Genomic DNA, 15,078 nt, shown 5'->3' on the forward strand with positions numbered 1-15,078 from the left:
TTGACAATAAAATGATCAAGTATTGTAAACCTTCACTATTATTAAGAAAATACAATAATTATCCCATATATTATTTCCGCCACCAATTAATAAAGTAACAAGCGACATACACCTCACTCGCTAACGCTTGTTCGGTTCTTGAAAACTGTTTTTTTTTTTTGGCGTTTACAGTGGCCTTACCCCTTAAGTAAATCAATTAATTTTAATATATTTATTGCAGTACTATCTGAATTACGTTGCTGCTGGAATAAGAACACAAAAAATTAATTTTAAAATAATAACTATTATTAATAATTACTTTTGTTAAATACTATAATAAATTACTCACAGGTTTTTTGGTGGTTGTGGTAGTAGTTGTGCTGGTAGTTACCTTTAAAAAAAATCAATTCAATTTTCCATTCTACTTGTTAAATTATTAAAATACATAATATATTATAATATATAATATAAACAAAAATTATAAAATAAATTATTAAAAAAAAATAACTTACACTTTTTTCTGTTGTTGGTTTAATTTCTGCACCTTCCTATTGAAATAAAAAAAAAAATTTTATTAAAATTAAAGCACTAAAAAAATTTTTATTTATTTCATGATTTTAATTTTTAATTTATCTAAAAAATAAAATAAATTTTCATAAACTTTGTAATAATTATTATAAAATGTAATAAAAATATACCCTTTCTCTTGATGATGGTGACGTACGCCTCTGAAAATCAAAAAGTAAATATTTTTGTATATGGACACACAGAATATTAAAATAAAATTATCATAATTTTTATTATATTTCGAAAAAATTAATTATTTAAAATAATGTTTATAAAATTCTTATGAAGAATTCAATTATTTAAAAAAAAATTTTTTTTTCAAGAAGATTTCAATTATTTACAAAAAAAATTATTTTTATTTTTTTTTATTTTTTAAAAACTTTTTGCAATTCAATGATTTTTAATATCTACTATTTTCATAAAATTTTCTAACAAAATTCAATTATTTAAAAAATTTTTTGTAATAATCTTTTCGTAAGAATTCAATTATTTTCCTGAATAATAAAAATTTCTCAAAATAATTCAATTATTTAAATTACAATTTGCATAAAATTTGTCGAAAGAAATCAATTATTTAAAAATTTTTATAAAATTTTTCTCAAAAATTAAATTATTTTTCTAAATATTTAAATACCATAATAAATTACTCACAGGTTTTCTGGTGGTTGTGGTAATAGTTGTACTGGCAGTTGTCTTTAAAAAAATTCAATTTAATTTTCCATTCTACTTGTTAAATTATTAAAATATATAATATATTATAATATCTAAAATATATAAAAAAAAATATAAAATAAATTATTAACGAATTATTAAACAAAAATTATTTACAAAATTAAAAATTTAAGATATCACGAACCTCTGGTCCACTCTAAGGAAAGTAGAAGAAAAAACAAATATTTTTTAGAAATATTAAAAATTAATTAAAGAATGAAATTTGATGAAAGAAAATTAAAATTTTTGAAGTAGAATAACTTAAATAAAATTCATATATTTATTATTTACCTTCAATTTTCTACAACCCTTAATTCCGAGTCGTTGTCCACTTAAATACTTGTTCAATTCCCTTCTGGAACCAGTACGACTTTCCAAGTTAAATTTAACAAGTTCTTTTCTTATGTCATTTAATTTAGCAAGGCAGCTTGCATAGCATTTTGCGTATTCAACGCTATCATTCTGAGTTGGAAAATTTTTTTTATATCTTTTGATAATTTTCCAAAGTTTAAAAACTGTTTCATTATTTTTAACTCTGTGTGCACCACAGTCTTTTGGCATTAATTTTATTATCTCTTGCGTTATATTTATATAAGGATTTTTCAAAGGTGATTTATAATTTTTTTGAACATTTCTTTGCACACTCTCAACTAGTAAATCCAAAACTAGTGGAATATTTGATTCAGCAATTGGTGTATTATCGTTTTCTGGTGTTTTCTTACATTCAAATAGATTTTTAATTATTCTAAAGAATTTAGTCGCAATCTTAAAATGTGACATTAAATCTACATCATATTTCTTATTTTCTGGCTGCAAAATAAAAATTAAATTTGGTTATTTTTAATTTTTATCAACATCTCAAGACTTTTTTTTAAATTTTATGAGCTGCTGATCATGAAAATTATTGTTAAAAATAATACTAGAAATCAAAAAATTATTCTCAAAAATTATAATCCAAATTCTTCAAAACGATTCAATTATTTTCGAAAAATATTCGAAATTCAATTATTTTCAATATCTAGTATTTTCATAAAATTTCGCAAAGAATTCAATTATTTAAAAAAAAATTTTATAAAATTCATCCAAAATTCAATTATTTTCATAAATAATAAAATTTACACAGGATTTCAATTTTATGAAAAGCATTTTCAAAAAAATTTCGAATAAATCAATTATTGAACAAAATTTATATGTAATTCAATTCTTCACAATAATTCAATTATTTTCACTAATAATAACTTTTTTCATGGAAATATTCAATTTTTGAAAAAAAATTTTGATAAATTTTTAAGCAAGATTCAAGAATTCAATTATTTTCATAAACAATAAAACTCATCGAAGAATTTCAATTATTTTCCACACTATTTTAAATTAATTAATCGAAAAATTCAATTATTTTCACAAATAAAGTTTTCCACAAGAATTAAATTATTTTCACACATAAAGTTTTTCACAAGAATTCAATTATTTAAAATAAAATTTTTATAATATTTATTATATTTCGAAAAAATTAATTATTTAAAACAATGTTTATAAAATTCTTATGAAGAATTCAATTATTTTCTAAAATAACAAAATTTTTTACAGAAATTCAATTCTTTTTGAATTCTTCCCAAGAATTCAATTATTTACATAAATAATAAAAATCACCGAAATTCCCGAAAATTCAATTATTTTGAGAAATGTTAATAAAATTCTTTGCAAAATTTAATCATAAATAAATAAATCATTTTTATCACAAGAATTCAATTATTTTTAAAAGAAATACATTTTTTCTTGTGAATACGATTAATTTTGAAAATTTTAATAAAATTTGGTGCCGCACTTCAATATTATTTTTAATACACAATTTTACAGGAATTGGTCAAAAAATGTAATTATTCTTTAAAATTTATATTCCATTCCTCGAAACAATCAATTATTTAAAAAAATGTTTTTTAAAATTCTTTGGAAGAATTCAATTATTTACGAAAATATTAGAATTTTTCACAGGATTTCAATTATTTAAAAATATTTTAATAAAATTAAAAGAAAATAATTAATTTTTTCTTAAAAATTCAATTATTTCAAATAATTCTAATAAAATCATTCGCAAGAATTCAATTATTTTTATAAATAATAAAATTCTTTTCAGGAATTCAATTATTTTTAAAAAAAAATTTAATAAAATGCCACACGCAGACATTCAATTATTCTCAAGAATTTTAATAGAATTCTTTGTGAAATGTAATTATTTTTAAAAACTTTTCGCAATTAAATAATTTTTTTATATCTACTATTTTCATAAAATTTCCAAACAGAAATTAAAAAAAAAAAAAAAAATTTTTTTTTTTTAAATTTTTTATAAAAATCTTCAAAAGAATTCAATTCTTTTCGTATGAATAATAAAAAATTCTTAGGAATTCAATTAATTAAAATAAAATTTTCATAATATTTATTATATTTCGAAAAAATTAATTACTTAAAATAATGTTTATAAAATTCTTTATGAAGAATTGAATTATTTTCAAAAATAAAAATAAAAATTGCTCAAAAAATGTAATTATTCTCTAAAAATTTAATCTCCATTCCTCAAAACAATCAATTGTTTAAAAAAAAGTTTTTTTTTAAATTTCTTTAAAAGAATTTATTTATTTACAAAAAATATTAGATTTTTTCACTGAAATTTAATTATTGTTAAATATTTTAATAAAATTGGTCGAAAGAAATTAATTTATTTAAATAAAATTTTAATTAAATTTTTTAGAAATAATTCAATTATTCTTTTAGATTTTAATAAAATTCTTCGCTTTCTAAATTCAATTATTTACATAAATAATTCTTCCGAAGAATTCAATTATTAAAGATAAATAACAAAATTATTCCCGAAAATTCAATTTTTTTACGGATTTTAATAAAATTCTTTGCAAAATTCAATTATTTTCATAAATATCAATATTCATCACAAGAATTAAATTATTTTTAAAAGTAATACATTTTTTTTTTGTTAATTCAATTATGTTAAAAATTTACCTGATTGGGAGTGTTGGGCGAAGGCTGCAAAAAAATTAAAATATTTTCATAAAGAGACATAAATTAATATTCTCAAAAATTTTAATAGTATTCTTTGTAAAATTTAATTATTTTTAAAAATTTTTCGCAATTCAATGATTTTCAATATCTACTATTTTCATAAAATTTCCAAACGGAGTTCAATTATTTAAAAATTTTTATAATATTCTTCGTAAGAATTAAATTTGTTTTATAATAAGGGTATATATTAAAATAATATTAAAATTCTTTCATGAATAATAAAAATTTGTTGCTGGTATTCAATTTATCAGCAGCAGCTTGAAAATATTGTTAAAATTAATAATTAAATTTTTATCTTCCTTTTTGAAAATTTAAAATAAAATTAACTTAGAATGATTAATATTGTTTACTAAATTATACTTACCGGTTCTTTAACTTCATTGTCTTCATTATAATCTTCTTCAATATCATTATCATCATAATCCTTTAGAAACGAAAAAATGTTATTAATTTCAATGTAAGTAAATAAAGTAATTTAAAAAAAATTAGTAGTCTGTATTTTACCTCATAATCACCATAATCCTTTTTTAAAAGTAAAAAATTAATTATTCAATTAAATTAAATCAAATCAAATTAAATTAATTGAATAAAATCAAATAAAATTTATTTTCATGAAAACACTATAAAATTTATAGAAACAATGAATAAAATTACTTTTGTTCAATACTATAATAAATTACTCACAGGTTCTTCGGTGGTTGTGGTAGTAGTTGTGCTGGTAGTTACCTTTAAAAAAAATCAATTTAATTTTCCATTCAAATTGTTAAATTATTAAAATACATAATATATTATAATATATAATATCAACAAAAATTATAAAATAAATTTAAAAAAAAATAACTTACACTTTTTTCTGTTGTTGGTTTAATTTCTGCACCTTCCTATTGAAATAAAAAAAAATTTATTAATAAACTAAAAAAAACTTTTTAATTATTTCATGATTTTAATTTTAATTTTTAATTTATATAGAAAATAAAATAAATTTGCATAAACTTTGTAATAATCATTATAAAATTTAATAAAAATATACCCTTTCTCTTGATGATGATGTTGACGTACGCTTCTGAAAATGAAAAAGTAAATATTTTTGTATATTTTTTATCAAAATTTCGTCTTCCATATTGGATCCGCCATTTTGAATTTTAAAAATCCGACTTTAAATTCGTAATCAGCTACCCCAAAATTCATTTTTAAATTAAGTTTAATACAATGAAATAAGATTAAAAAATATAAATTAAATTAAATTTATTTTTATGTAAAGACTATAAAATTTATAGAAACAATGAATAAAATTACTTTTGCTCAATACTATAATAAAGTACTCACAGGTTCTTCGGTGGTTGTGGTGGTAGTTGTCTTAAAAAAAAATTTAATTTTGCATTCTACTTGTTAAATTTTTAAAAATATATAATATATTATAAAATATCTAAAATATATATTAAAAAAAATATAAAATAAATTATTATTTTCAAAAATAAATTACACTTTTTTCTGTTGTTTTCAGAAAAAGAAAAAAACATTTTGAACCGATTTTCAGTAAAACTTAATTTATAATATTTTCAAATTCTTTAATTTAGATTATTTTTTCAATATTTGATATTATTCACTCACATAAAATAAAAATAATTTTTCCATTTTTATGAAATTTCAAAATATCTATTTTTTAAGATAGCAAATAGTTTTAAAAAATAACGAGAATATGAAATTTCATGTCTTACTGCGCGCAAAGAATTTACTTTAATTTTATTTAAAACTTGATTTGATAAATATTTTTTCCAATAAAATAATTTTTGCTTATAAAATTAAAGAATTTTTGAATTTTACGAAAAAATTTTGTCAAAAATAAAATATTTTCTTTATTAGGTTTCTGCGATATTTTCATCCTCGCAATTTCGTGCCGCAATACAATAAAATTTAAAGATTTTTCTAAGATAGAAAATAATATAAAAAAATAAAGAATAATAATTAAATTTTAAAAAATCTAGTTTTTCACTGTTAATTTTTTATTGTCTTTTTTATTTATCTCCAAAATTTTTTTTTTTAGCTTGAAAACTGAATCAATAATAACGAAAATAATTTTTCTTTTCGAATAGATAATAGATAATTTTTAAACAGGAAAAAATTTTAATATCTTAACATAGTTGAATATTTTTTTTTTAAAAATTAATGTTTTTTTAAAACAAAAGATACATTTTTCTGAAATAAAAAATAATAATGTTTAAAGTTAGAACAATAGTTTTTAAAAATTCTATTATTATAACTATTATAATAAAAAAAAAAAAAAAAAAATTTATTTTTTTTATTACTCTTATAATATGGAAATATTTATTATTTCATTAGTTGTCAATTATTTCATTAATTATCAATTTTTCAATCGATTATTAAATATTTAGCAAAATATTATTAATACGTAATTATTTCTAAACTTTAAGGTAAAGGTATAAGTTTTTCAAAATTTTTCCAAAAGTGTATGTAAAGCATAGGGGCCATTCAAGTATTACGTAAGCATATTTTTCAGGTTTTTAGACCCCCCCCCCCTCCCCCATGTAAGATTATTTATATGCATTAGCGCCATTTTTTCTAATGGAAATAAGCAATAGCTAGACCCCCCCTCCCCCTTAAATGCTTACGTATAATACTTGAATGGTCCCATAAGAAAAATTAAAAAATTAAAAAATTAAAAAATTAAACAATTTACCAAAAATATTTTAATAAAATTTTAAATTAAATTAAAAATGTTTCCTTCATTACTACCTATTATGATTTCTTTTTTAATAATTAATTTTATTACCTTGTCATTGTGATTCCAGATTGTACCCTTCAACAATATTGCTGTCAAAGTACAGTGAAGAATAAAAATTAGAAGAGGCCAGCCATGATTCATTTTTACTTTTATTTTCGAGAATGAATAAACTTATTTCCACTTTTTGAAAAATTTTACAAAATTCGTTCTTTATATACCAAATGATTTTTTACGTTCATTTTTTTTATAGCTTTAAAAAAAGAAACTTTTTAAAACTTTTGGCAGTCGTGTTGACTGATAATTTATATTACCCTTTGTAACTGATTGTACAAATATCTACAAATTGTAATGTAGACTTTTTAATTTTTTTTTTTTTTTTTTTTTTTTTTTTTTTTTTTTATTATTATTATTATTATTTTTATTTTTATTTTAGCCAAGCGGGGAATAAAGTGTCCATTATTACCCTAATGGAAAAAAGTGTACTTTATTGACATTATTCACAGGTCAAGAAAGTACTCATTATTACCCTAGGATAATAATGGATTTAAATTATTCCCTCTTTATTGATTTTTTTTTATTTTAAAAAGAAACTGCCCAATTTAATAGGATTATAATAATTTTTAGGAATAAAGAAAGAAAAATTATTTTACTTATTTCAAGAAATTTTTTTTTTTTTTTTATTGACAATAAAATGGTTTATCATTAATTAAGAAAATACAATATAATTATCCCATATTATTCCCGACACCAATTAATTAATTAATAAAGTAATATAAGTCATTATTTTTAATTCAAAACAAATTGATTTGCTTTAAAAATTATTTTTCGTAGAAAACAATATTTTTATTCTGCAGGGAGTACGGAAATTTTTATATTGAAAGGAGCATTTATCTTCGACACCCTTATTATCCTCTCCTGGAAAGAAATTTTTTTTTTGTTACTTTTTAGTGATTATTTTTAATAATAAATAAAATAAATAAAAATTAATATAAATATTAATATAAAAAATATATAAAAATATAAATATTAATATTATATGTAAATAATTAAATAATTAGTATTTATATTCATGAAATTAATAAAAAAAAACTGTTCCTAACATTGGTAAATGATTTAAAATGTTCGGTTTTCAATTGTCGATAATTGTCGGTAAATAATTTCTGCAATTATATTATTTATCAATTGTCGATAATTGTATGCAAAATTTGTTTTTGCAATTAAGAATTAAGAATTAATTCAAATTAAATAATTCAAAAAATATGCTCATTAACGTAAGGGTAAATAATTTTATATTATGCTTTTATATACTTACTCCTTCTGAGCTTTCATTTTCCTTTTTATCTTTAGTTTCATTTTTAGATGAATTTATGTCCTTAAGAAATTTTTCCGCTTGTTTATCGAATTCCTCTTTTATGTCATCTTTATGTTTGTTTATTTCCTTCAGAAAAAAAACATATAACATGAACATTGCTATTACATAAATAACAAATATTATATTCAAATTTTAAAAATATTACTTATTTGCTTAAATTTGAAAATGAATCATAAATTTTTTCTATTTTAAGAATATTTTCTATTTCTTTAAATTTTCAAAAATTAAATTTCTTCACTAATATTTCAAGTTATAGAAAATTAAAAAATTACTATATATATTGTAAATGTAATGAAAAAAAAAATTATGCTTATTAATATTATGAACTATAAGAAAAAATTATTATCTATAAACATTACAATTGGTGGTATCTCAGTGGCATGATTTGAACCACGTTGCTGTTGGAAAAAGTAGAAAAAAAATTTTTTAATATTAATAAAATTAAAATTTTCACTATTATAAAACAAAATAAAATCAAAATAATAATAATCATAATAATAAATACTATAATAAATATAATGATAGTAAAAAAAAATTATTAAAAATAATAAATTTACTGTAATAATAATTAAATATTTTTAATTCTTAAAATTATTTTAGGTAAATTAATTTTTAGAATAATAACTGTTATTATCAATAATTACATCTTTCCCTGGTTTTTTCGTCTGTAAAATAAAAGTAAATATTTTTATAAAAAAGGCACAATTTTATTGAACTTTTTAATATAATATTCAAATTTTATTATTTTATTTAAAATTTTAATTTTATTTTATTAAAATTTAATAATTTTTTTAATAATAATAATAATAATAATAATAATAATAATAATAATAATAATAATAATTCTTCAACGAAAATTATTTTAAGCATTCTTTCTTTTTCTAGTGACTTAATTTTTAAAATAATAATTAGTACTAAAAATTACCGTCCCCGAAGCACGAAAATCATGTTGATCATGTCTATTCTGAAAATAACAGAAAATATTTCTATATAAAGACTTTATAGGTTTTCGTTTTTTCTTGATTAAAAAAAATGTGTTAAACATTATCTTCATTATCGTAATTTGAACTCAAAAATAAAAATCATAATTCTTTCTTTTCAAAAAATCAGATTTTTAATATATATTTCAAAAACATTTGGAAATTTTTGTCAAAGGGAACAAAGATGCAAACAATAAATTCGCTAAATGCCGAAATTAATTTTTAAACTCTAGTACGAAATAAAAAATTGTTCGTAAAAAAAAATTAATATTTCAAAGAAAATTATTTTCCTGACAATTTAAATTTGAAAATTACCCGTTGACCTCCGGCTCCGTTAGCTCCATTCTGTAAAAAAAATTTTAAAAAATAGATTCATAAATAAAATTCATCGCAGGATTTCAATTATTTTTAATACACAATTTTACAGGAATTAATTAAAAAATATAATCATTTTTAAAAATTTAATTTCAATTCCTCGAAGAAAACAATTATTTAAAAATAAGTTATTTTTAAAATTCTTTTAGAAGATTTCAATTATTTACAAAAAATATTAGAATTTTTCATTGAAATTTAATTATTTTCAAATATTTTAATAAAATTGTTCGAAAGAAATCAATTATTTTAAATACAATTTTAATACAATTTTTTCAAATCATTCAATTATTCTTTTAGATTTTAATAAAATTCTTCGCTTTCTAAATTCAATTATTTACATAAATAATTCTTCCGAAGAATTCAATTATTAAAGATAAATAACAAAATTATTCCCGAAAATTCAATTATTTTCATGGATTTTAATAAAATTCTTTGCAAAATTCAATTATTTTCATAAATAACAATATTCATCACAAGAATTAAATTACTTTTTAAAAGTAATAAATTTTTTTCTTGTAAATTCAATTATTTAAAAAAATTTTAATTAAATCCTTCGGAAGAATTCAATTCTTTTCGTGAATAATAAAAATTTCTCAGGAATTCAATTGTTTTTAGAATTTGCATAAAATTAATCGACAAAAATGAATTATTTAAATATTTTTATAAAATTCTCTGCAAAGGATTAAATTATTTTTATAAATATTTCAATTCTTTCGCGAATAATAAAATTCGTTGCAGGAATTTTTAAAATTAATCATCAAGTGCAAAGTGTGAAATTAGTTTCCTGTCAATTTAAATTGAAAATTACCGGTTGATAGCCGCCCCCACTAGGCTGCTGTAAGAAAATAAAAATATTTTTATAAAGAGACATAAATTAATGTTATTCACGCCTCTGTTTATGGGCGAGAATAGATTAAATTAAGAAAAATTAATTTTTCAAAAAAAAAATTATTTTCCTGTCAATTTAAATTGAAAATTACCGGTTGATAGCCGCCCCCACTAGGCTGCTGTAAGAAAACAAAAATATTTTTATAAAGAGACATAAAATGTTATTTACGCCCCCCTGTTTATGGGCGAGAACAGATTAAATTAAGAAAAATTAATTTTTCAAAAAAAAAAATTATTTTCCTGTCAATTTAAATTGAAAATTACCGGTTGAGGGTTTTTCCTTCTATTCTGTAAAAAAATTTAAATTAACTATAATAATCTAAAAATATAGCAATTTCGTTTATTATATGCTTTTTTTATAACAAATTTCATGTAACTGATCTAAATTATGCAAAGTTTTCTCCTATTTTATGATATAAAAAATAGAAAATTGTTAATTTTGTTAAAAAATTATAATTAAAAAATAGAGAATATTCCCAAATGCATAATTTGTTTCTATAAATTTTATTTGTCAATTACGAATTTTCATAAATGAAATTTTTTGATTTTTTTTTGAAAATAATTAAATTCCTAAAAAAAAATTTTTATTCATTTATGAAAATAATTACGAATGATTTTTGAAGAAATTTGTAAAAAAAAATTTTGGTAAATTGAATTTATGTTAAATTTTTTTTAATTTTTGATAATAATATTGAATTTTAGAGAAGAATATTTTATTATTTATAAAGTTAAATTGAAATTTTAACGAGAATTTAAAAAAAAAATTTAAACATAATTGAATATCTGCGAATTATAAATACTTTTGAAAAATAATAATTGAGATGAAGAGCTATAAGTATAATTAACTATTAAGAAAATAATAATTTAAATTAAAAGAAAAAATAAGTAAATAAAATGTTATATTACCGAATATCGACTACTAATCATCTGCCCTCCTCCTCTTCCTCTTGCAACACGTGTATTATTATTTTCGATATCACCAGCCATATGTAATGGGTCAATAGACGGATCGTAAAATGGATCTTCATCCTTATTGGCGTTATGAAAATACAATTTTTTATTTTCTTCGTGTTTTATTTCTATTTTGCTTTTTCCTTATTTTTAAATCTTATTTTATTAATTTTTTAAAAATTCATGCAAAACATGAAAAATACCAAATTTTTATGATCTCGATAATATAAATCATTTTCGAAAAAATTTTTTATTTGACTTTAGTTATCACGTATATGGAAGTAAAGAATCTATCTTCAGTAATATAGAAATTTTTTTTAATATCAAAATGAAATGTTTTCTATTTTAATCTACATTTTATGTATGTACGAAAAATAATGTAACTTAAATTTAAAAAAATTTTTAAGTAAAAAAAATGTTTTTATTAGACAAAATATTTATTTTTTCTTCTTTTTGAATTTTATTTTTTGCTATAAATGAAAAATGTTATTTTCACCTCACGATTTTTGCAACTAATTGAAATAATTTTATTACTTTTTTAATAAAACTTTATTTTTAAAAACGTAAAAAACTTTCTGTTTTAATGCATATTTTAATTCGTGCGAAAAATAATATTCTATTTCATGGAAAATTTATTTTCGAAAAAATAAAAATGTCTATATTTTAATAATTGATAATTTTTCTTTACACGAACTTTTTTATATTTCTGATAAAAAAAAAATTTGTTACAATCATTTTCAAGGTTCATATAAATTTTTAAAAAATATAAAATTTAATTTTTTTTTTTTGCAAAAAAGTATTTTTCACCCTGAATGTAAAAATAATTATTATTCAACAAATATGAGCAAAGAGCAAATAAAATAATAAAGCAGAATAATTTATTTTGAAAATAATTCGAACAACAGTTAATTCTTTTTAAAAATTACAATTTAAGAAAATATTTATAAATTTTTTAATAATTTCTGTTGATTAAATTTAAACATCAATTTTTTTTACTTTTTAATTAAATGTCACATTTTTTTTGTTAAATTTAAAAAATTTATTATTTTATAAAATTTATAAAATAAGGACAATTATTACTTTTTTTTATTTTTTTATATTTGCAAAATAATAGAATTATTAAAAAAAAATTATTAAAGGTTTGTATATTATTTAAATAAATAAAAATTAAATTTTATAAGATTATTTTAAAAAATTGTTTTATAAAATTAAAATAAATATTAATTATTTTATAAAATATAAAATATATGATAATGAATTTTATTACCGTATTGTTACTACTTTCTGAGCCCTCTGCCAATATAAGTCTTGGGAAAATGCAACCTACAATCAAAAATAAAATTCGCCAAGAATTATTCATTTTTATTTTTTTTCCAGGAAATTTTCTAAATCAAGTTTAAGAAAATTTAAGAAAATTTAAATTGACTTTAAATTTATTTCAAATTTTGAGTAAAAATTTTCAAAAAATTTATCCTTTATATACCGATGACTTTAATGACTATTTTTAATACAGCTTTAAAAAAAGCCATTTTCAACATTCGCTATTCGTGATCATTGATAAATTTTTTTTTTTCATTTCCATTTGCAACTGATTGCAGAATTTTTTTCACTATTATTTTTATGTGCAAAATAATTCTTTTTAAATAATAAAAAATATCTTCTAACCATCGAAATATACTTATTTCTTAAAACAATTAAGACTGTTTCAAAAATACACAAATTTAAAAAAAAATTAAGTTAAAAAAAATTTTTTTTTTTATTTTTTGTTACAAAGAAATTAAAAACTTTTTTTTTCAAAATTGATTATAAAAATGTAAAAAAAATGTTAACGAATAATATTATGAATAATCAATCGGTTTTAGTTTAGAAAACCAAGACTTTTTTTTTTTTTTTTTTTTGCAAAATAACTATATATATAAATAAATAAAACAAAAAATTTAACTAACAAATTGATTTTTAACACTAGAATGGAAATAAATTTTGTTTGCTCTTGGGAAAATTATTCAAATTTGATTTATGACAAAGAAATATAATTTATTTGAATAGAAAACAATCATGAAATATTGTCAATGATTCTTAGTTTCTTAAAAATGTTATATTTTCGTAAAAATAAATAATTATTTTATTTCAACGTAGATTATCAGGTTTGGTTTAATAAAAAGAAATTTTTGTTTGCGTAGAAAAATTATTTTCAAAAATATAAATTTTTTATTTTAATATGCTATTCATTTTATACTTTTTTATTCTCTTTCCTTTTTATCGATAGCGACTGCATGTTTTCACTTCACATTAAATTTTTACAATTTTTTACAAAACGAAAAAATTTTTATAAAAAAAAAATATAATTATTTTGATAAATATAAAAGAAAAAAAAATAATACTAATAATAATAATAATAATAATAATAATAATAATAAATATAAATAAATAATAATAAAATAAAAAAAAATCCAGTTTTTAATTTTTTTATTATTAAAATTGTAAGGTAAAATAAATAACATCAAAAATATACTGATAGACTCCATTTATTGTAACAATTCGGCAGAACTTTATACAAATGTCAAGGCTGCGTAGTATAATTATCATAGAAATTAATGTTTTACAAAGAATGTTTAACAATGTCAAGAAATTATAAAATATAAAGACGCCAGAATATCTTCTTTATGTCATTTTATTTTTATCCACGTCTTCTATTTTTTCATTACCTTATACCTATCGAGAATGAAATATAATAATTAAATTTATAGAAAAAATAAAAATAAAAGAAAATTGTTGAAAAAAAATTTTTTTTTTTAAATTTTAATGGCATTTGAAACATTATAACGTCACGGTTTGTGCAAAGCTAGTGTTTTAAAGCTGTGACGTCATGATGGTTTAAATGACATTTAAAAAAAATTTATAGAAAACATTTTTTAAAAAAATTTTTATAGAAGAAATAAAAAAAATTTTAAGGGCATTTGAAATATTATGACGTCACAGTTTGTATAAAGCATGTGTTTTAAAGCTGTGAGGTCATAATAGTTCAAATGTCATTTAAAAAAAAAATTTTAAAAAAATTAAAAACAATTTTTTTTTTTTAATTTTAAGGGTATTTGAAACATTATGACGTCACAGATTGTACAAAGCTTGTGTTTTAAAGCTGTGACGTCATAATAGTTCAAATGTCATTTAAAGAAAAAATAAAAAAAAAATAAAAAAATTTTTTTTTTTAATTTTAAGGGCATTTGAAACATTATGACGTCACAGATTGTACAAAGCATGTGTTTTAAAGCTGTGACGTCATAATAATTTAAATGTCCTAAAAAAAAATTTTATTATTTAATATGAAGTATAAATAAACTTACAGAAAATATTTGACGGCAAACAGACCAGTTAGATATTTTACCTGAAAAGTATTTATTTACATAAGTTTGTTGTCAATTTAAGAAATATTCATTGAA

General features: G+C 18.6%; 3 protein-coding genes across 10 annotated transcripts in view; all 3 read right to left on the reverse strand.

Moving 5' to 3' along the window:
* LOC122503963 lies at nucleotides 1-7,295 on the reverse strand. Of its 2 annotated transcripts, none has more exons than XM_043614762.1 (15): nucleotides 7,121-7,295; nucleotides 5,656-5,685; nucleotides 5,360-5,392; nucleotides 5,175-5,210; nucleotides 5,014-5,055; nucleotides 4,834-4,851; nucleotides 4,694-4,753; nucleotides 4,270-4,293; nucleotides 1,549-2,067; nucleotides 1,403-1,414; nucleotides 1,198-1,239; nucleotides 678-707; nucleotides 492-527; nucleotides 329-370; nucleotides 1-239 (listed from the first exon to the last, which is right to left on the reverse strand). In XM_043614762.1, the coding sequence occupies exons 1-15, from the start codon at nucleotides 7,211-7,213 to the stop codon at nucleotides 177-179; spliced, it is 1,080 nt and encodes a 359-aa protein (XP_043470697.1). In that variant the 5' UTR covers nucleotides 7,214-7,295; the 3' UTR covers nucleotides 1-176. The 2 variants fall into 2 exon arrangements, with proteins under 2 accessions (XP_043470697.1, XP_043470696.1); XM_043614761.1 differs by having other exon boundaries at nucleotides 1-242; nucleotides 7,121-7,294.
* A 436-nt stretch (nucleotides 7,296-7,731) lies between these two features.
* On the reverse strand, nucleotides 7,732-13,093 carry LOC122503964. 7 transcript variants are annotated; one of them, XM_043614766.1, is made up of 11 exons: nucleotides 12,906-13,093; nucleotides 11,594-11,716; nucleotides 10,952-10,975; nucleotides 10,780-10,803; nucleotides 10,608-10,631; nucleotides 9,740-9,769; nucleotides 9,370-9,408; nucleotides 9,089-9,109; nucleotides 8,804-8,842; nucleotides 8,385-8,510; nucleotides 7,732-7,987 (listed from the first exon to the last, which is right to left on the reverse strand). In XM_043614766.1, exons 1-11 carry the CDS (start codon nucleotides 12,996-12,998, stop codon nucleotides 7,916-7,918), a joined length of 615 nt encoding a protein of 204 aa, XP_043470701.1. In that variant the 5' UTR covers nucleotides 12,999-13,093; the 3' UTR covers nucleotides 7,732-7,915. The 7 variants fall into 7 exon arrangements, with proteins under 7 accessions (XP_043470701.1, XP_043470699.1, XP_043470700.1 ...); XM_043614764.1 differs by having other exon boundaries at nucleotides 10,608-10,634; XM_043614765.1 differs by having other exon boundaries at nucleotides 10,780-10,806.
* Nucleotides 13,094-14,147: 1,054 nt separating this feature from the next.
* The window catches only part of LOC122503966, a 6,715-nt gene continuing 5,784 nt past the window's right edge, over nucleotides 14,148-15,078 (reverse strand). Inside the window, exons 7-8 of the mRNA XM_043614770.1 lie at nucleotides 14,983-15,023; nucleotides 14,148-14,350 (exon numbers count right to left, since the gene is read on the reverse strand). Of these exons, the coding sequence (XP_043470705.1) occupies nucleotides 14,329-14,350; nucleotides 14,983-15,023 (63 nt within the window). The 3' untranslated portion in view covers nucleotides 14,148-14,328. The remainder of the gene's footprint in view (nucleotides 14,351-14,982; nucleotides 15,024-15,078) is intronic.

The sequence above is a fragment of the Leptopilina heterotoma genome, unplaced genomic scaffold (assembly GCF_015476425.1).
Source record: "Leptopilina heterotoma isolate Lh14 unplaced genomic scaffold, ASM1547642v1 Lhet_275, whole genome shotgun sequence".
Taxonomy (NCBI): domain Eukaryota; kingdom Metazoa; phylum Arthropoda; class Insecta; order Hymenoptera; family Figitidae; genus Leptopilina; species Leptopilina heterotoma.